The sequence below is a fragment of the Oryctolagus cuniculus genome, chromosome 6 (genome assembly GCF_051225735.1).
Source record: "Oryctolagus cuniculus isolate XC-2025 breed Fujian yellow rabbit chromosome 6, ASM5122573v1, whole genome shotgun sequence".
Classification (NCBI taxonomy): domain Eukaryota; kingdom Metazoa; phylum Chordata; class Mammalia; order Lagomorpha; family Leporidae; genus Oryctolagus; species Oryctolagus cuniculus.
This window is the reverse complement of record NC_142872.1, coordinates 158,224,841-158,246,540: the sequence shown is the minus strand read 5'-3', so window position 1 is coordinate 158,246,540 and position 21,700 is coordinate 158,224,841. Positions and strand designations below refer to the sequence as shown.

The window sequence follows — 21,700 nt, the reverse complement described above, 5'->3', positions numbered from 1 at the left end:
TGCTCATCTTTCTCCAAGAAGATCAAGGTTAGTTATGTAAGCCACTGAGTCTCCCTCATCCAGAATTTGAACAGCAGTCTGGCTGGGGTGATGATTGGCAGGTGAGATGTCAGGTGTGATTGTAGCTGCACAGCCTGGAGGAAGGGAACAAGATTTGAAGGGAGGATGGGTGAATTGTCAACAGAGAGATCGATTCCTTTTCCCAAGAAGGCAGAGAGCAAGAGCACCACAGATGGCCAGCAGGGCACTTACTGGCATGTATTGATAGTTAACTTCTTCAACAAGCTGCCTATCACTTGGTGCTCCAATCTTAATTTATTATTATTTATAAATAGAGTCACATTTGGAGTTTATCTTGCTGTCTTCCTCTAGAATAGGTAGGCCACACATCAGTTTACTTGTCAACCTAAAGAAAGAATCACACTCTCCGTGACTTAACAGATCCTGGAGCTGTGTTGGGGGTAAGAAAAAGAACTTTTTAGACAGCTTATTGCAAAGACCTCAAGGCAATAGCTGCTTGTAAAGCCATTGCTTTATAAGAGCTGTCTTGACTATTTTGATTTATGTGGACTTGTTTGAGGAACATAAAGTGAGCTGAATTACAATGAACAAGAGATTGGCTTTGTTCATTTTGTGCCTCCTTCTCCAAAGGTCAAGCAAAAGACAGAGCACCAACTTCTACTTTGGGCTCACTAGGAGCCAAGGGCTTTCTTTCTGTCATCTTGATTCCCAGGTGGCATCTGCCCCTCCCATCTCACCTGGCTTGCATGTTCTACTCATGGTGCCTTAGGTAGAATGCATAGCTTCCTTAGTAAAGCATGTAGAGATACTCATCTGTGTGTCAGAGGATCTCAGAAAATTTGTAGAGAAAGTTGAACTCAAAGACTACTTAGTGTAAAAAAGTTTGAACTCCCTTCAAAGGTTTTTCATAATAGAGCTTTCTATGAACTTTTTGAAAAAACCTCATATGTGTATGTTTTTTCTGTATTTTATATATTACATATACACACAAGTGGCATACACTCAACTTAAACTGCCTGAGGCTGACAGGAAGCTGTAGTGGCTCACATGGACACCTGTTGGAGAGGTTAGGCATCCTTAGGAAAAAGGATGCAGCCCTTTTGGGTTTTCTGTCTTCATCAATTATCTCTGCTTCTCTTTCTGTGATTTTATTCTTTCCACTTTTTTCCACGCTGAGGGAGATATGGATGCCAACAGACCAGGATCAAATAGGTCTCCCTATTATTCTGTCCACTTACCATTCATCCAACATCAGTTTGAAAATTCTCGGGGAGTATGCAGATTGGCCCAATTTGAGACACATACTGACACCCTAACAATCTGCAGCTGGTGGAGCAGAGGCTGTGGACCCAGCTCTGGGCTGTGTTTCCACCTGTTAAACTAGGTGGGTGTGGGCATAAGATGCTAAGAGTGGCAGCCTCCATTAAAATCACTTGGTTCTAATATCAGGAATAAGTTCCTGAAAATAGTAGCATCCTCCCCACACCAAAGATCTAGGGACAAAACAATAGTTGTCTACCACAGTCATAAATTCTGCCAGGAAATGTTCAAGTTCCTAACAATAATACTGTATTGAAGAACATCAACAGTACACCATACTGGAGTTTATTTATTATATAGATTTTTGCCAAAAAAGACTTTGGCATTCGTGTTAGGACTATCATTTTGAACATCATTTATAGCCTATTCATTAGATATGCAGCAGTACTAATAAGTAGAGGCATCATTTGATGGAACTAGTCTTTGATGGAAACTAGTCTTTTTGAATACTCCAAACAAGTAACTATTTTGAGGACAACTGCTTGCCCCAGCTCAACTGTTACTTTGTATATTTGAACAGTTCCACCTCAATAGCATCCTTCAACATTCTATTTTTTTGGTATCTGTCTTTAGAAAGGGATGCAAGTTGTCACAGGTACCTTCATCTCCAACCTTGTTATTATATCCTCCCTATCACAGAGCTAGAGGAAAGTTATTTGGATGAAAAAATTCAGGTATAATAACTGTAACTTATCAAGAATGCTTCCTGTTTGCCAGGTGAAGTGCTAAGCACATCTAATCCAATAGCCACCTTAATAGGTAGCACTGTTTTTGATACCCACTTGATAGATAAGAAACTGAGGTCTGAAGAGGTGAGTGACTTGCACAAGGTCTACAGCTAGAAAGTTGCAAGCACAGAACTTGGGTTTGGTTGGTCTAGTTTCATAGTTCATGGTCGCATCCACTGTGCCAGCTGGGAACAGCCACCTAATCAATCACTGTAGTTGTCCCCTTTGCTTGTTTTACTTGCTTCTACCATTTCCTGGCTCACAGGGCTAAAGTCCCTGCCATGAGAGGAGGCTGTGCAGGCAAAGAGGGGCACAGAGCCAGGATCTGCTGTGGAGTAAGGAGGCTTTGGGTAGATGCTGTGATTCACACTTTACCTTCTCCGTAGGGCAGCAGCCACAGGAAATTCACCTCACAGAGTCGTGGATGACATTGGTAGTAAACCACCTCCCACATGCCAGAATCAACAACTGGTAAAGATGAACAGGAGTTTAGAGATCAATTCATGCAGTCCTCTAATTTTACTGATGTGAAGACTGTTACCCAGCCAAACAGAAGCTTGAACATGATCCCATAGCTGTGAGTATTTTCCACTGTCATTCAGACCCTGCAACATGGCCCCAGCCTGCATAGTAACAGAGTTGCAGAGGTGGGATTTGGACCAACTTTGTTGAACCTCACAGTTATCCCTGACATTTCCAGAAGGCTTAGTCTAAATTCTCCTCTGGGAATAATGGAGGGGAGTCTATTTATAAACTGAATTATGGACCAGCTGAGACATAGAAACAGACGGCAGGGAAAGATCAAAACATGGGCTGTGTTTTCTGGCTTCATAGCAAGGTTGGCTCTGTGGATGACAGTGAACTTCATAACACTTCCCACCAAGTCTGGCCTTGGGAGCAGTGCAGGTCAGAGCAGAGGTACGTCTGCTCCTGTCTGTTCCTGCTGGACACCAAGAGCTTCTGGGAGGAAGACCATGTGTGGGCCCTGATGGTTAACATGGTGCCCACCCCACTGAGACAATGGATCAATGGCTGCTGCACACTCCCCATAACCCGAACAAATCATTTCCCTCCTCCCCTAGGGGGCAGCTAACAGAGGGTTAGAGGCTTCCTACTAGTTTTTCTGAGAGTAGAAATTCTACTTTTAAGGCTGCAAACACATGGAAAAGTTCTGTCCTCTGTGTGCTGCATGGAGCCTTCTCTCTGTGAGCACCTTGTACCTTAGAACACAGTAATGGTCACAGCTTCCTGACTTGGTTCCATCTGCCTGAAGACAGTGCCTCCTCATCCACTGATCCCTCCTCGTCTGCTGCATCTGACCTCCCCCTCAGTGAATCGCAGGGTGCCCACCCACATTTGTGAGGTTGATCTTTCCTACTGATTCAAATGTGAATCTCTTTCCGAAGCACCGTCCTGGAGATAACCACAAATAATGTCTCACATCTGGGCATTGCTTAGCCAAGTTGACCCTTCCAACTAACCATCATACAAATGATGTATAACGGTGTATATTTCTTGGTTCTCTTAGCTCTACCGTGAACAGTATGAGAGCTTAAAGAAATCACCATCTTTCTCAACACGGATACTGTTGAGGAAGCCTTTCAGTTTCTGGCCCAGCTGGCCACTCTTTATTCCCCATCATCTCATTCCCAGTGAAGCTTTCTCATTGTGCTAGAAAAGAAAGGGAGAAATGGCTGTTTTTATTCATAGCTCTTACCAGAGAAAAACTGGGCACAAAATCCCCAAAGGTTTGACACCTTGGAGGTGCCAGGTGTTTACCAGTATGCCTTCTCTGTGAAGACGACTCTCGTGTTGGAGGGTCTCCCTAAAGACAACTACAGATCTCGTATTTCCCACTCTTTCCATGTGGTAAAATGGAAGGATGAAAGAATGAACAAGCAGAGGAATAAAATTAGTCTAAACCTCTGTAGTGGGATTGGGTGCTCTATACTGGTCGTTTAGTTTGTACCACTGTACAGAGTTGTCATATCAAACAATACAAGACAGATCACTTCCTCAAAATACTCTTGTCTGTAGTGACATGGCATCCATCCATCCATCCATCCATCCATCCATCATTGAAGCATCTATTTATTCAAGACCATCCTGTGTACCAGGGCCTTTAATGTGTATGAATCTGAATATGAGTGGCAGACAAGGTCCCCAGCTGACTGCTTAAAAGAATTCTTCTCAGTCTTCCGAAAAGTAATACCTTCCATGCTCAACTTCTAATTTCCTCACTGTTTATCTGTGGCCTTGCTTAGTTCAAAAAATGGCAACACACCAGGTGCCCATTTATGGGGTAAAAAACCAGGAGTGGTTCCTTTGCTGTTTCCCTCATAGCCCACATAGAATCCGTCACGGAAAATCATTGCTGTTCAACTCTAAAATATATCTCAAGATTCTAGTCTCTTCCTTCTTCCACCAACAGTCACCCTTGTCTACACCATCACCAAATTGCCTGGAAATCTTACTGACTTTTTCATTGATCTCTCTCTTCTGTTCTTGCTTCCCTCCAACCCATTCTGCACCAAGAAGCCACTGTGTCCTTTCAAATGTTTTTTAAATTATAGTAACATACATATAACATAAAATTTACCACCTTAATCATTTTAAGTGTACACTTCAATAGTATTTCAATAGTATTTAGTATACTTAACATAGTTGAACAATCTCCAGAACTTTGTACTTTGCAAAATGGAAACTCTGTAACCATTAGACAAGAACTTCCCATTGTTTCCTGCCCAAACCATTGTTTCTGAGTTTGACTACTCTAAACACCTCATGTAAATAGAATTGGATAGTTTTTGTCTTTTTGTGATTGACTTATGTCACTTAGCAGTTTCACTTAGCATAGTGTTCTCAAGGTTTAACCATGTTGTAGAATATGGCAGGATATTCCTCATTTTTACAGCTGAGTAATATCCCATTGTATGTCTACACATTTTGTTCATTCACTTATCCATTGATGGACAACTTTTGAGTTGCTTCCACCTTTTGAGTATTGTGAATAATGATGCTATGAATATGTATGAGCTTTGAAAAGTCCAACTTGATATGCTCCTCTTGGCAATCTGTAGTGCTCATGTAGTGCCTCTCCACCCTCACTTACAGTGTTTTGGCCACTTGTCCTCCCTGTAGTCACACAAAGCCAGTCCTAACATGTCCACTTGGGGACATCTCATGCCTTTGCTTTGAGGGTCAGCTTCTTTTCATCCTTCAAGTATGGGTTTCAGTTTCTGGGCCATAAATGCATTTTGCCCAGCACTCACAAGTCCATGCTTTATAAGATTTAACCATTTTTTAAAAAGATTTATGTATTTGAAAGTCAGAGTTACACAGAGAGAGGAGAGACACAGAGAGAGAGATCTTCCATCTGATGGTTCACTCCCCAATTGGCTGCAACAGCAGGAGCTGTGCCGATCGGAAGCCAAGAGCCAAGAACTTCTTCTGGGTTTCCTGTGTGGGTGCAGGGACCCAAGGACTTGGGCCATCTTCTTCTGCTTTCCCAGGCCACACACAGCAGAGAGCTAGATAGGAAGAGGAGCAGCCAGGACTAGAACCAGTGCCCATATGGGATGCCGGCGCTTCAGGCCAGGGCATTAACCCGCTGCACCACAGTGCCGGCCCCGGGGCCATATCACCTTAACCCTGAATGTGGCTTCCTAATCACTTTCCTGTCGTCCCTCATCCCCCTACCTAAGCGCCCACCTGTTATTCCTGTTACTGCACTCTTTGTTTCCTTGTGATAGTCTATCGATATTTGTATCGCTAGATTTTGATCTCCTTAACGTTATCATAAGCATACTGGAGGCTGAAAACCACAGCAGTTTCAGTCACTAGTATACATGCAGCAAGTTACCCAAAGCCTAGAATGTACAAGGTATTGAACACAGTTTTGTTGAGCTCCCTTACACGGGTGAAAAATTAAATCAGTAAGAGCTGCTATTAGCTGCAGATCAGATATTTGAACCCATTTTCTTATTCCTAAGTCCACACTCTTTGTGCTGTACAGCAGTCCCTCACTCAGCTGGGGTGGGGCTAATTAAATAAGCAGAAGATTTGACATTTAGTCCTTCCTTTTTTTCAACATCATGATGCTTTGCTTGCAGCGTGACAGGCTCTGGATTTCTGAATTGAACAAGGTAGTTTGTGCTTCAAAGACTTGGCTCTTAGTTTCTCAACCTCAGTACTGTTGCTAGGACATACTTCAGGTGGTGGGGAACTGTCTTGTGCATTGCAGGATGTTTCAGCAGCGTCTCTGGCCTCTACCCACTAGGTGCCAGAAGTGCTCCACAAGTTGTGTCATCAACCAAATATGTCTCCAGACAGTGCCAGTGACCCCTGGGAGATAAAATCACCCTTACTGAGAATCACTTAGTGGGAGAGTCAATAGGGAGTCAAAGATTTCACTACAGTGTCCAAGGACCAGGAATGAGAAGAGCCTAAAGGTTGCCATGGCCACAGTGAATGGTTCATTGGAACTTAGCTACTATACTGAACGTCCAGATGTGCTGAAAACTGAGCCTTGGGACTGATGCTTTAGACAAAAATCAGAGTTGTTTGATCCCAGAGGCGATACAGGTACTCCCGGGCAGAGGGTACACAGCACCTGCATGGAACTGAACGTGGCTGGAGCTCTGTGGGCAGAGAGACCCGAGGCAGCAACCCAAGACAAGGCCTTTGTCTGCCAGAACAGAGCAACCGTGATTTTACCTTTCTGCCTCCATTCCCTGAAACTGCAGTTTTTTTGATGCTTATTTGGAAATTGTTTGTCTGCCCTCAGCAAATCAGGAGAGTGGGCTTTTCTAGGAAATCTGATTTCAGCTGTAAGGAGGCCCTCTAAGGAGGGCGTTTCTTGCAAGGTCTGCAGTAGCCTCTGAGAACAAGGCCTGGATTATGCCCTAGAAACCCATATGGAGAGGTCAGAGAAGGGTTTTGAGCTTCAGGGGTGAACCTGCCTTGCATTTGATCATTCTTTGGGGTCTTGGATTTCAGACCACACGATTAAGAAGTAAGCTGATCACCCACTTTGCTAGAGGAGGAATTCCATAAGCCTCTTAGGTGCAAGGGCTGTAATTCAGAACCGAGGCTTCTGACTTGTGCCTGATGCATCTGGTTTTATAACCCAGTCCAACCTGCCATCCATGACCGGTGCAGTATTAAGTGAACATGTCCAAAGTAATGCATACCATGAGAAGCTGCAGTGAAGCATTTAAATACCAAGCAAGCAAATCCTAAATATCAGCACTGATAGTAGCAAAAGGGCCTTGCCATCATCTTTCTCTTATCCAACAATTATGCTGAAATTTCAAGTCAGGATGGAGTGGCGTCCATTAATTTTGTCTTAGTTTATCTCCAGTTAAGCTCCTCAGTATACTCATCTGCTACCAGTGTGCAGCATAATGACAGTGTTGAGGTTTTGCCACCAGCATTAAGAAGCATCATAGGATAATGTGTGAATCCCCTCCAAACTCATCTCAGCTTATTTTTTAAAAAGAAACCGGTTTCTGTGGCCCAGGAAATTGTATCCACCCTCTTCTCACGTGTCGTCAGCCTTTGTGGCTTCTGTGGGAAGAGGATTATTTATGGAGATAATGATGACAGCCAGCATTTATTGAACGCTTCCTGCATTCCAAACAGCAGGCTGAGCACTTCATGTGCATTACCTCATTTAACCCTTCAGCAACTGTATGAATGTGGGTTTAAGTCATCATTCTGTGTGTGAGGACACTGGGGACCAGAGAGCTTAAGGTCTGTCACATGATTTGTCAGGGTGTCTCTCCCAGGCTGGTTTTGCCCCAAAGCCCATGCAGGGTGCTGAACTGGGTGTGTGCTGGGCTCCAAGACATCAGGCCTAGTTATATTCAGGGCAAGTGTGCATGGAAAAGCACAATTTCCACACCATATTGTGCAGAAATGCACTGTGCGTCTTTGGAGCACCTGACTCCTCAGAGTGGAAACTGGACACAGTTTTACAGGACAGATAGGAATGGCATCAGCTGAGAGGGCAAGACAGGCCATTGCAAGGAGGAGGACCTGTGTGTGCCAAAGCGTACAGGGGGTCAGGGGCTTGGGAAGATGGATCCACTAGGAGGGAGGGCAAGGCAGGTAGGCAGGGACATGGGCTTGAGAAGCATTTGTCCTCACTTCCCCTCTAACTCAGCTCATGGGCAGAAAACACCTTCTCAGTCTGTTCAGTTGACTTCCTGTCTTGTCTATTTTTAGCCCATGGGTCCTGACGTTTCCTCTGTCCTAGTCATTCATTACATCAGTTGGGACAACAGCTCCACACTGCTGACTGCAGCTCAGGGAAGATGGACCTGAGAATTGGAGTTTCTCTGGATTTACCCTGGGTAGATTCTTAAGGAAATGCTTCAATGAAATTGCAGTAAAAAGTGCAGAGGGAGGGATATCAGGTCCAGGGGGAGTTAGACACAATGGTCACCCATACCCCACTCATGTATTCATCCATTCATTCGGTTGCTTGTCAAATATTCATTAGTGCCTTCTCTATGCTAGACTATAGGAAAGAAACTTTACAGATAGCATCACATGTAATACTCCCAAAAGCTCTACAAAGCAGGTGTCATCAGGCCCCCCTAACAGACGAGGAGCTGGTGCTCTGAGAGCGCAGGGCCCCTGCTCAGCAGGAGGGGAGTTCACAGCTCACCTCTGCAGCCTCAGCTCCATGGCCTGCACACTGTGCCAGGCTGCGAAGACACTAGCAGCTGGGGCAGAAGCTTGTGGCTGCCATCACGAGACACACTCTGCAGAAAGCAGTGTGATCCCAGGCTCACACAGAACTGACGGGAGCATTCGTGTCCCTTCCCTCTTCCAGTTGTTCCACAAGCACATGAGCACCTACTGTGTGCCAGGCTGTGTGGGATTATGGAGAGGAAGGCTCTGCATTGAGCACACTGAGGAGATAGACAAAACAAACAATGTGGCTCACACTCGCTCTCTCTCTCTCTCTGGGAAGTTCTACACAAAGAGGAGTTCATTCTTAGTGTGCACTAGGGCAAGAGGGCAGAGACTGAGAGACAGAAGGAAGAAATTAATGTTTATAAAGCACCTACTGTGTGTCAGACTCCATGCCAAATCCTCAATAAGTGTCACATCATGACAACCACAGGAGGCGGGAAACGCCATCCCAGTTTATAGCCAAGGTGACCGAGTTCAAAGGTTTGTCCTAGGTCACCAGATGGCAAGGATGACCCGGGGCTACGAGTCCAGAGTCAATGGCTTTTTTTGCACCAGGGCAGCTTTATTGTGGAGTTATTAACTTGTTTTTGTGTTGAGCACCCTTGTAACAATTTGGCAGAGAACATGGGCTCCTAAGTCAAATCTAATATATAGGCACAAAAGAAACTGATCATACTGAGACAGCCATCAAAATGCTTGGCAATCTGAGGTGCACTCACGTGTGCTGCTTTGTGAATGAGAAGCAGCAATGTCTATAAACATTGCCTGGAAATGACAGGATGCAAAACTTCCTGTGATTCCCACTGTGGACAGTCAGATGTGGAAGCCATCGTTGGGGTTTGTTGCCTACGTTCGTAATTCAAAGATCTGCTGAATTTTAGTTAGAATTTAGTAAACTAAGAATGCCACTTTTCCCACCCCAGATTCTATGCAGGGCGGGGTTTCTCTGTGGATAGCAGGTCCAAGGGGACTGAGTTCTGTCACTCATGTCAGCTCCATTCAAAGAACATTGGACAAGGATTTGTCCCCATAAGTCAATGTCAGGGCATCGGCATCATGAGATGGTTCCAAGGAAAAGCAGAACGTTGTGGTGCAGAGGACAAGGGCACGGAGAAGGCACAGCTCTTCACACACACTTCCAAGAGCCAGGCATGCACCATAGGCAGCCTGGCACGGGAGGAAACACAGCTCAGAGCAGCCGAGAAAGGTGCCCAAGGTGTGATAGCTCCGTAAATTGTTGAGCTTGTATTTGAACGATGCCCTGTCCAATTCTGAGCTGCTAGCCCAGGTGTAGCACTGTGGGTGCACAGCCCCCATTCACCCTTGGAGGAGAATGGGAGTCTTTATGGAGGGGTGGGAAGTTACAAGAGCCTGCACTGAAGGAGGAAAATTGTTCACTTTTGCTTATTTTGTAGCCAAAAGCTGGGTCTCTTGGATCGGGTTCGCCTTTCTAATCCTCGTGGTAGCAATACTAAAGGAAAGCTATTTACCCCTCTGAATGTAGATGCCATAGAAGAAAGTCCTTCTAAAGAACCAAAGCCCGTGGGCTTAAACAATAAAGAGCGCTTCCGCACCGCCTTCCGCATGAAAGCCTACGCTTTCTGGCAGAGCTCTGAAGGTAATGCCGTCCTCCCTCCCATTCTGTCTCCTCCTCCTCCTCCTCTCCCTCCCATCCTCACCTCCCCCTCTGCCCCCTGAAGAGCTCCTGTGCCCACAAAGTGCACCTCTCTCCCTTCCTTCCCCGAACCAACCTCCTGCTTCGCTGTATCCACGTCGGGCTGGAGGCAGCTGTGATACAATGCCTTGACTCATAGAGTGTAGGAGGCTCCCACGTTGGCTGTTTGCCTGGGCCGGGAGCATCAGCACCAGCCCTCCGGGGAGCCCTGGAGCATGTCACAGCAGAGAATTGTCATGGAGGTCAACTTGAAGGATGGACAGGGGCCAGGTGTCGAGAGGCCTGTAGGTGGGAGGCCCTGGGCACCACCAGGTGTGAGAAGAGATGTCCGAAAAGCTCCCCGTGGCAGTTGGAGTAGCAATGGCCCCAAGGGCCACCTTCACCAATGAAAATAAAAGGCCAGCGGAAAAGCCGCACCCTCCACGTCTGAGGCCACCCAAGCCCGTGAGATTCGGTGTATCACTCAGCCTTGCGCAAGACCTCTGAGGTCTGCAAGGCTCAGACGGCGACCTCCTACAACCCCAGGATGGAGACCGGCAGAGCAAGAATCTGGACTCAGGTCCATCTGACTGTGAAGTCTGCGTGTGTGGCCCCTGCTGCCTCCGTGGGGCCACTGTGGACCTGTAGAACTCACCAGCTTCCCTCCCAGCCCTCTCCCCTCCAACAGCCGGGAGCCACACACGCACTCTGGCTCCAACTGCAGGAGATGGAGCAAGGGTGCTAAGAGAGGCTGACTCAGTCACACCTGGAGACTGCTGCCGAGCTTCCCCGGGGGAACAACGACTTGGCGTTGACAAACCTGGGGGCCTGGACACTCTGACTTGAGCGTCTCTGTGGTCCCGGCCTGCTATTGATCTGTGCGTCTCCCTCCTAGATGCTGGGACCGGTGACCCCATGGCAGAAGACAGGGGCTATGGGAATGAGTTCCTCATGGAAGACATGATCCCCACCCTGAAAGCCGCCATCCGAGCCGTCAGGTAAAGCCTCCTGGGCCCCAGCTCTGCTCCCTGGATGTGGCCCGAGAGTGCCTTTGAGCTTTGGGAAGAGGGTCAGGAAGCTCTTCCAGGACCCAACCCCGAGTCCAGAACACTGTGTGGGGGTTGCTGACTTGAGAACGATGACCCCTACTGTAACAAGTCCTGCTGGCAGCTCCTCCTTGCTTTGGTAGCAGAGTGCTTCTACAGCGCTCCTCACAGCACCCCCCCCCCCCAGGATTAACCGTTCAGTGTGAAGGGTGTCAGGGTGGGGGGTGTACCTGCACGGAGGTCTTCATCATAAACTTCTCACTGAAAATAGCTCTTCTCCTATCTTCATCCATAATGGTTTGTTTTCATCAAGTTAACACAGTAAATCACAGATTTTGTGTCTGTATGAGAGGAGAGCATAATCTACCCTATTTCTATTTTGCTTTGGAATTCTGCAAGAAAGTATTTTTTAAAAAAATATGCTACTACTCAAGTAAACATTGAACATTGTTGAGATATGTTCACGCCTGTACTTTATAAAGATGTGGTGAGCTCTAAAAGCTAGGTAGCATCCTGCAAACACTAGTCATCATATATTCTGCAACATTTCCTGTGAGCAGACCAGGGGAGCACAACAGTGTTGTGATACCTGGCCCTCAGCACAGCCTACGTTATGGTTTCTCATGATCCATTATGAGAACAGAACTGCATGGATTCATAACTGAGTGATCTGACTGAAAGGAAACCAGCGAAGGAACCTGTGTTGCCCTAGAGGGAGGTGCCTGCTAAGATGCTCCATGATGTGGTCTCCAAAGCATTTTATTAATACCTTAATTCAAACATTTTCCATCAAGAGCCACATAGTAAATATTTTGTGCTTTGTGGTCCAAAGGTTTCTGTTGCAAGAATTCAGCTCCTCCACAGTAGCACAGAAGCAGCCATAGACGGTGCAGCAATGAGTGTGGTTGGAGCCCAATATATCTTTCCTTTTAAAAGCAGACAGCGTGGGTCAGGTCTGGCCTGGGAGCCATGATTTATTGACTTTATCTTAAATGAAACAACATAAGGAGCAGGCTTATAAAATGATATCAAATTTGGAAGGATAGCAAGTAAATTGAATGTTGTAACCAATATGCTAAAATAGTGTTTGGAAACTGGAGCCATGGGTTATGACAAAATTAACTTTGAGTGTGCCATTTAAAAAAAAAAAAAAGCCATGCAACTATTAGAAAGCAGGACCTAAGCAGACTGGGGATTTTGATTGAAACTATTCTCCAGGAACATTAACCATCGAGGAAGATTTGGTGGTTTCCAGGAAGCTGGAGAGGAGACGAGGGTTTGACTTCATCTAACCAGTTTTGGGCACCCTACTTTATAAGGAACCTGCAAAACCTCAAGGGACAGAACCCAGCCTTTGCTTTCTAGGAGCTCAAGCTAAAGATGTGAAGAGGCTGTTCCAGAGGAGAGAGAAGAGCTTCCCTCCGATACAGAGCAGTGTGACAGTGATGAAGACAGGATCTTGCCTTTGGAGCACGCAGACCTGGGACTGAGGACCAGCCCTGACAACCTGGGCTTTGTGACCTGGGGACAGGCTGCCCTTCTCTGAGCCACAGTGACATCATCTGTGACTTGAGTTTTAAGCAGGACTGTGCATAAGGCACATAGCACAGCATCCAGCATGGAAGGAATGCTAGTGAATATTAGCTCTTATCATCAGTACTGTGGTTTTCTTAGTCATGAAGGGTCCATACGAGCCAGCCTAATTCTCTGAGGTTGGAAGGGGTAGCACCAGGACCAAGAGTTGGAAGTTATCCTGCTGTTTCCTCTCTCATTCCTTTCTCCTCCTGCCCCTGAAGTGGGCAGCCTCATGTGAGAGTTCCCTTCCCTCTCTAGCCATGACAAACCTTAGCTCCACTTTGCCTTGCAGAATTCTCCAGTTCCGTCTCTATAAGAAGAAGTTCAAGGAGACGTTGAGGCCTTATGACGTGAAGGATGTGATCGAGCAGTATTCTGCGGGGCATCTCGACATGCTTTCCAGAATAAAGTACCTGCAGACGAGGTAAGACGGGGCCATCTGGAGGGGCCAGGCTGTCCTTAACACTCGGCACATCAGAGCCGCGTGGATGTTAGAGTTGCACGTGGAAGGCACTCGGGGCTGGCAGTGTGGTGCAGCAGGTGGAGCCACTGCTTGCAATGCCGGCACTGCTGCACCTCTGGTACGGCTTCCTGCTAATGCACCTAGCAAGGCAGCAGAAAATGGCCCAAATATGTGGGCACCTGTCACCCACCTGAAGAGATCAGGGTGGGAATTCTGGCTCCTAGCTTCAGCCTGGCCCAGACCTGGTTATTGCAGCTGTTGGGGCAGTGAACCAGCAGATGGCAGATTCTGTCTCTCTCCCCTCTTTCTCAGTCTGCCTTTCAAATAGCTAAATGAATAAATCTTCTTTTCAAAGGCACACAGAAATAGTCCAAACTTCAGGGGAGAGATTTTTTTTTTTTTTTTGACAGGCAGAGTGGACAGTGAGAGAGACAGAGAGAAAGGTCTTCCTTTGCCCTTGGTTCACCCTCCAATGGCCGCCGCGCTGCGGCCAGCGCATTGCACTGATCCAAAGCCAGGAGCCAGGTGCTTCTCCTGGTCTCCCATGTGGGTGCAGGGCCCAAGGACTTGGGCCATCCTCCACTGCACTCCCGGGCCATAGCAGAGAGCTGGCCTGGAAGAGGGGCAACCGGGACAGAATCCGGCACCCCGACCGGGACTAGAACCCGGTTTGCTGGCGCCGCTAGGCGGAGGATTAGCCTAGTGAGCCACGGCGCCAGCCCGGGAGAGATTTTAAGCACAAAATGTTCATAAAACATGGGGGGATCTCGAGGCCACCAAGCACCAAGCAAACAGTGAGGGAAGAAGTTCTGTGACCTTGACGTGGTCAAAGTCAGCTCCTGGATCAGGCCTGATGGAGAGGAGCCAGCGTGTGTTCCACTGTCTCCTGGCCCCATGGCCTTGCATGTTGCCAGCAAAATCAAGATCATCCCAAGAGTTCAACTGGCTCATTCTAAATATAAATTCTATGTTATTAAAACTTCTGTGTGTTGTTTATAATTGTGAATACATGGGAACAGCATTAGTGCCCAAGAATCAATTGCTACCATTGTACTGAGCACCTGGGTGCTGTGTGTGTGTGGCATCACTTGTAACCCTGTAAGGTATGTATTGCATTATAAGTGACATTTTTCTGAGAAACTGAAGCTGAGAGGTAAAGCATTTACCCCAAATTACCAAGTTCATTGGCAGCAGAACTGGGAATCAAACTAGGTCTGGTGGGTTACAAATTCCCTGTTCTAAGGGAATTGTTGAGGAAACAATGGTACCTGCTCTGATTAAAATGGTATGCACTGGGAAGAGGGGCTAAGAGGCAGTATAGAAACAGGACGTTCCAAGTCACGTAAGGCAAAATAGATAGTTAATAAGGAAAGGGGATACAAGCCAGCAACAGAGCCATGAGAATTTCACAGAGAGAAGTCCAGGAGTCCAACAGAGACTGAGTAGGTCCACGCAGAGGGAGCAAAAAGTGCCGGAGGCACAGCAGAGAAGCCAAACAGAGAGATTGATGCCACTCCCTCCAGCAGACCAGGTGAGATGCGAGGTCACAGGTCCACAGAGCTGCAGAGAACAGCGGCAGGGGGGTCTGGAGAACTGCATTTGAAGTTCCTAGCAGGAAGAATAGGGGAACAAATGGAGCAGTTGGGCATGCCCTGTCCATCTGTGTCTCCTACCTCCCCCCAAATGGACCTGCAGCCTGCTGGGAGAAGCCATATTATTTGTTTACGTCTTCGAATGTAAGCAGGGGGCTACTGCATTTGCCTCCCCTGCACATGCCCATCAATTGTGGGGGCCACTTCATATGCAGGAAGGAGGATCACAACATTTCAGAGTGATTCCCCCTGCCACCACACAAGCTGTACAATAAGGAGAAGTCCTAAATATCGAAATCCTGAGCTTATTTCACAAGAAGTGAGAAGCAGGCCTGGCCCCCATAGGCAGGGCTTAGTGCACCAGCACTCTCCTGCCTATCCCAATCGCTACTGAGATGGGAGCAGGACTCCCAGGGGCAGGGCTGCATGCTTCCACTTACAACACCAGATACATAGCTACTCATAGCAGAGAGAAATCTCACAAGCACCAAGATACATATTAAACAGAAAAACAACCAGAAATGCCAAAAAAAAAAACAAAGGAAACAACCTTAATAAGAATAAGGAAGACAGTATGAGCCCCCTAAAGGAACACTACAACTCTTCTTCAATAATAGAATTTGAAGAAGAAATCGAGGATATGCCAGAAACGGAAATTAGAAAATTAATTGTCAGATTACTTAGAAGAATTCAGAAACAAATTCATGACCTAAATGAAAAGTGTTCCCAAGAAATTGAGATGTTAAAGAGAAGTCAGAATGAAATATTAGAAATGAAGAATTCAATAGATCAAATAAAAAAGGCAGTAGACAGCCTTAACAATGGAATAAATGAGACAGAAGAAAGAATATCATAACTAGAAGACAAATTTCTGGAACTAACACAGTCAGACCAAACATAAGAAGAAGAAATTAGGAAATTAAAAAACACAGTTGGGGATCTGCAAAATTATAACAAATGACCCAACATATGAATCCTAGGAATTCCAGAAGGCATAAAAAGAGAGAAAGTGATAGTAACAGAGAAATTCCTCAATCTGGAAAAAGAAAGAGACATCCAGGCACAGGATGAACACAGAGCTTGCAATAGACAAGACCAGAAAAGATCTTCACCTTGACACATTGTAGCAAAGCTCTCCTCGATAACACATAAAGAAAAGATCTTAAAATGTGCACGTGAGAAACGACAAATCACATTCAGAGGAAACCCAATTAGACTCACTCCAGACTTCTCATCCCAAATGCTACAGAAAAGGAGAGAATGGTGAGACATATTCCAAGTCCTAAGAGAAAAAAACTGTCAACCCAGAATACTGTACCCTGCAAAACTCTCATAAATGAAGAAGAAACAAGGATCTTCCACAACAAACAGAAATTGAAAGAATGTATAACTACTCACCCAGCCCTACAAAAGATGCTCAAGGATGTGCTACACACAGCAACACAGGAACAGGAACATCACTGCAAAAGTAGATGAATGCAGAAAATTACTCAAAATACAAAAAAAGACAGAAAATGACCCAAAATACAAAAACAGAACTATTTACACAATGACCCAAAATACGAAAACAGAACTACTTACAGAAACATGGCAGGGCAAAGTCGGTACCTAACAGTAGTCACACTGAGTGTAAATGGTCTGAACTACCCAGTTAAAAGACACTGATTGGCTGAATAGATTAACAAAGAAAACCAATATATTTGCTGCCTACAAGAAGCCCATCTCACCAACAAAGATGCAGACAAAGACTGAAAGTGAAAGGTTGGAAAAAGATAATCCATGCTAACAGAAACCAAAAAGAGCTGGTGTGGCCATCCTAATATCAGACAAAATAGACTTTGACACAACAACTCTTCAGAGACAAAGAAGGACACTATTCAACAGGAAGATGTGACTATTATAAATGTATATGCACCTAGTTACAGGACACTTGGCTATTTAAAAGAAAGGTTAAAGGATTTAAATTGAGACATAGACTCAAATACAATAGTAATAGGAGACTTTAATATCCCACTTTCAGCAATGGACAGATCAACAAGACAGAAAATAAACAAGGGAACAGCAGAGTTAATCAACACCATAGACCAAATCTAGCAGATCTAGAGAGCCTTCCACCATACAGCCACAGAATACACATTTTTTTTTTTTCTGGTACATGGAACTTTCTCTAGGATTGACCATATGCAAGGCCATAAAGCAAGTCTCACCAAATTAAAAAAAAAATCAAAACCATACCATGTATCTTCTCAGACCACAATTCAATGAAGCTGGAAATTAACAACTCAAGAATTTCTACATCATATGTAAACACATGGAGAATGAACAACATGCTCTTGAATGAAGGGTCACGGAAGAAATCAAAAGAAAAATCAAAATATTTCTGGAAACAAATGAAGATGACAATACAATGTACCAAAAGTTGTGGGATACAGTGTAAACCATGTTAAGAGGAAAGTTTATAGCAATCGGTGCCTGTATCAAGAAACTGGAAAGGCACCAAATAAATGATCTGGGCACCTCAAGGATCTAGAAAAACAATAGCAAACCAAACCAAAAACCAGTAGAAGGAAAGAAATAATTAAATTAGAGAATAAATCAACAAAATTGAAACCAAAAAAAAAAATACAAAAGCTCAGAAAAATGAAGAGCTGGTTTTTTTGAAAAAATAAAATTGACACAAGATTGACCCAACTAACCAAAAAAAGGAGAGAAAAGACCCAAATCAATAAAATTAGAGATGAAAGGGGAAATGTAACAACAGAAACCACAGAAATAAAAAGAATCATCAGAAATTACTACAAAGAGCTGTATGCCAACAAACTGGGAAAACTAGAAGAAATGGATAGATTCCTAGTCACATACAACCTATCTAAACTGAGTCATGAAGACATAGAAAACCTAAATAGACCAATGACCAAGACAGAAATTGAATCAGTAATAAAGACACTTGCAACAAAGAAAATCCCAGGACAGGATGGCTTCACTGCTGAATTCTACCAGACATTTAAAGAACTTCAATTCTTCTCAAGTTATTCAAAACAATTGAAAGGGAGGGAATCCTCCCAAATTCTGTGATGCCAGCATAACCTTAATTCCTAAATCTGGAAAAGATGCAACAGAGAAAGAAAACTACAGACCACTTTCCCTGATGAACATAGTCCAAAAATCCTCAACAAAATTCTGCCCAATCGAATCCAACAGCACATCAAAAATATCATTCACCCAGACCAAGTCAAATTTATCCCTGGTATGCAGGGATGGTTCAACATTTGTAAATCAACCAGTATGATATATCACATTAACAAATTGCAGAACAAAAAATATGATTATCTCAATAGATAAAGTGAAAGCATTTGACAAAAAAAATACCAGTTCATGATGAAAACTCTAAGCAAATTGAGTTTAGAATTAACATTCCTTAATATGATCAAGGCAATTTATGACAAACCCATGGCCAACATCCTATTGAATGGGGAAAACTTGGAAGAATTCCCACTGAGATCTGAAACCAGACAAGGATGCCCACTCTCACCACTGCTATTCAATATAGTCCTGGAAGTTTTAGCCAGAGCCATCATTCAAGAAAAAGAAATCAAAGAGATTCCAATCAATAAAGATGAAGTCAAACTATCTCTATTTGCAGATGATAGGAAACTACATATTAGAGACCCAAAGGACTCCACTAAGATTATAGGAACTCATAGAAGAATTTGGTAAAATAGCAGGATATAAAATTAACACACAAGAAATAACAGCCTTTGTATACAGAGACAATGCCACAGCTGAGAAAGAACTTCCAAGATCAATCCTATTCACAATAGCTACAAAAAAAAAAAAAGAAGTCAAATACCTTGGAATAAATTTGACGAAGAATGTCAAAGATCTCTTACTATGAGAATTTCAAAACTTAAAAAAAAAGAAATAGAAGACACAAAAAAATGAAGATGTCCATATTCATGGATTTTTTCCATTAATGATCCATCAATATCATCAAAATGTTCATTCTTCTGAAAATACTTTACAAATTCAATGCAATACCAATCAAAATACCAAAGACATTCTTCTCATAACTACAAAAAATGATGCTGAAATTTATTTGCAAACACAGGCGACCTCAAATAGCTACAACAATATTATACAACAAATACCAACCCAGAGGCATCACAATACCAGATTTCAAGACATGCTTCAAGCTAGTTATAATCAAAACAGCCTGGTACTGATACGAAAACATTTGGATAGACCAATGGAATGGAACAGAAATGCCAGAAATCATCCAAGCATCTGCAGCCAACTTATATTTGACCAGGGAACTAAAACCATTCCCTGGAGCAAAGACCATGCTGGGAAAACTGGATTTCCACATACAGAAGTATGAAGCAGGACCCCTACCTTATACCTTACACAAAAATTCATTCAAAATGGATTAAAGACCTAAATCTATGGCCTGATACCATCAAATTATTAGCATTAAGAAAACCCTGAAAGACACTGGCACAGGCAATGAGTTCCTGGAAACAACCCCAGAGGCACAGGTCTTTGTCGGAATTAACAAATGGGATTACATCAAATTGAGAAGCTTCACTACTGCAAAATAAACAGGAAAGTAAAGAGGCAATTGACAGATTGGGAGAAATTATCTGCAAACCATGCAACTGATAAAGAGTTAATAACTAGAATATAAAAAGTGATCAAAAAACTCCACAACAACAAAACAAACAACCCAATCAAGAAATGGGCAAAGGACCTAAACAGACATTTCTTCAAAGAGGAAATCCAAATGGTCAACAGACACATGAAAAAATGCTGAGGATCACTAGCTGTCAGGGAAATGCAAATCAAAATCACAATGAGGTTTTACCTCAACCCAGTTAGAATGGCTTTCATACAGAAATCAACAAACAACAAATGCTCCTGAGGCTGTGGGGAAAAAGGTACCCTAACCACTGTTGGTGGGAATGCAAACTGGTAAAACCACTATGGGAGACAGTTTGGAGATACCCCTGTAAATTTTAATATACTCCTACCATACGATCCAGCCATCCCATGCCTCAGAATTTACCCAAGGGAAATGACATCAGCAAATAAAAGAGCTGTCTGCACCTCCATGTTTATTGCGGCTCAATTCACAATAGCTAAGACATGGAATAAACCTAAATGCCCATCAACAGTAGACTGGATAAAGAAATTATGAGATGTACTCTATAGAATACAATACAGCAGTAAAAGAAAAAATGAAATCCAGTCATTTGCAACAAAATGGATAAATCTGGAAATCATCATACTTAATGAAATAATCCAGTCCCAAAGGGACAAATACCCTATGTTCTCCTTGATCTGTGATAACAGAGCACCTAAAAGGAAACCTATGGATGTGAAATTGATACTATGAGAAGCAATGACATGAACACCTCTTGTCTTGACTGTCAAGGAAGTTTATTATTTTATTTTTTTCTATTTAATACCATTGTTTCAACTCTTAACATGGAATCATAGATATATTAAGTCAATTGAAAATAGATCCCAGTAAAAAATAAGAGTAGGGGGGCCAGTGCTGTGGTTCAGTGGGTTAACACTCTGGCCTGAAGTGCCGGCATCCCATATGGGCACCGGTTCAAGAACTGGCTGCTCTACTTCCAATCCAACTCTCTGCTATGGCCTGGGAAAGCAGTGGAAGATGGTCCAGGTCCTTGGGCCCCTGCACCCATATGGGAGACCTGGAAGAAGCTCCTGGCTCCTGGCTTCGGATCAGCACAGCTCTGGCCATTGCAGCCTGTTGAGGAATGAACCAGCAGATGGAAGACCCCTTTCTCACTCTCTCTGCCTCACATCTCTCTCTGTGTAACTCTGACTTTCAAATAAATAAATTCTTTAAGAAAAATAAGAGTGGGAATAAGAGAGGGAGTAGATCTACAGTACACATTCCTATGAACTTACCCCTAAAGGGTAAGCTAAAACTTGCCATGAGACTCCAAATCCCATTAAGCTGGGTGGTACTGATACCATATTATTTGTTAACATAATCATATAAAGTGTGTAATTTATCATATAAATCAGATTAAGTCAAAAGGGTCACGTAAATAAGACCAAGTGTCTGGTAATAACAATAGATAGAATTAAAATGGAGAGAATGTTTCAACATGGGAAGCAGTCCATACAGCAGACTCATAGAATGACAAACACCCTAAACAGCACTCTGACCTCAGAAGCAGCCACTAAGGCATTCAAATCTGGCTGAAAAGCCCAGGAGAGCATTTCAGGCATGCAAAGCCAAGACACTGTGGCACAAAATGTTCTACATGAAGGATCTCTGTGTGTGAGACCCCAGTGGAAAGAAGGGGCCATCAAAGAAGGATGTACTTTTCTCTGAAGGGAGGAGAGAACTTCCACTTTGCTTATGGCTATGTCTAAATACTTATGGAGTATGTGAACTCAAAAGGCTTCCATAGCCTTGGCAGCTCATGTCAAGAGCCTCGGATGATCACTGACATAAAAAATAAGAATATTGTTAAGTTAACAACAGGAGTCACTGTGCACTCACTCCCCATGTAGGACCTCTGTCCTTAATGAGTTGTACTATGAGGATTAACTGTAAA

At 44.0% G+C, this 21,700-nt stretch overlaps 1 protein-coding gene across 3 annotated transcripts in view; it reads left to right on the top strand.

Annotated features, from left to right (window-relative positions):
* KCNQ3 (potassium voltage-gated channel subfamily Q member 3) overlaps positions 1–21,700 on the top strand; it is a 341,725-nt gene that overhangs the window by 307,564 nt on the left and 12,461 nt on the right. For 2 of the 3 annotated variants that reach the window (XM_008255917.5, XM_089335718.1), the window contains 3 exons: positions 10,190–10,392; positions 11,324–11,426; positions 13,342–13,473. In XM_008255917.5, the coding sequence (XP_008254139.3) occupies positions 10,190–10,392; positions 11,324–11,426; positions 13,342–13,473 (438 nt within the window). The remainder of the gene's footprint in view (positions 1–10,189; positions 10,393–11,323; positions 11,427–13,341; positions 13,474–21,700) is intronic. The other variant, XM_089335719.1, reaches the window with a different exon arrangement.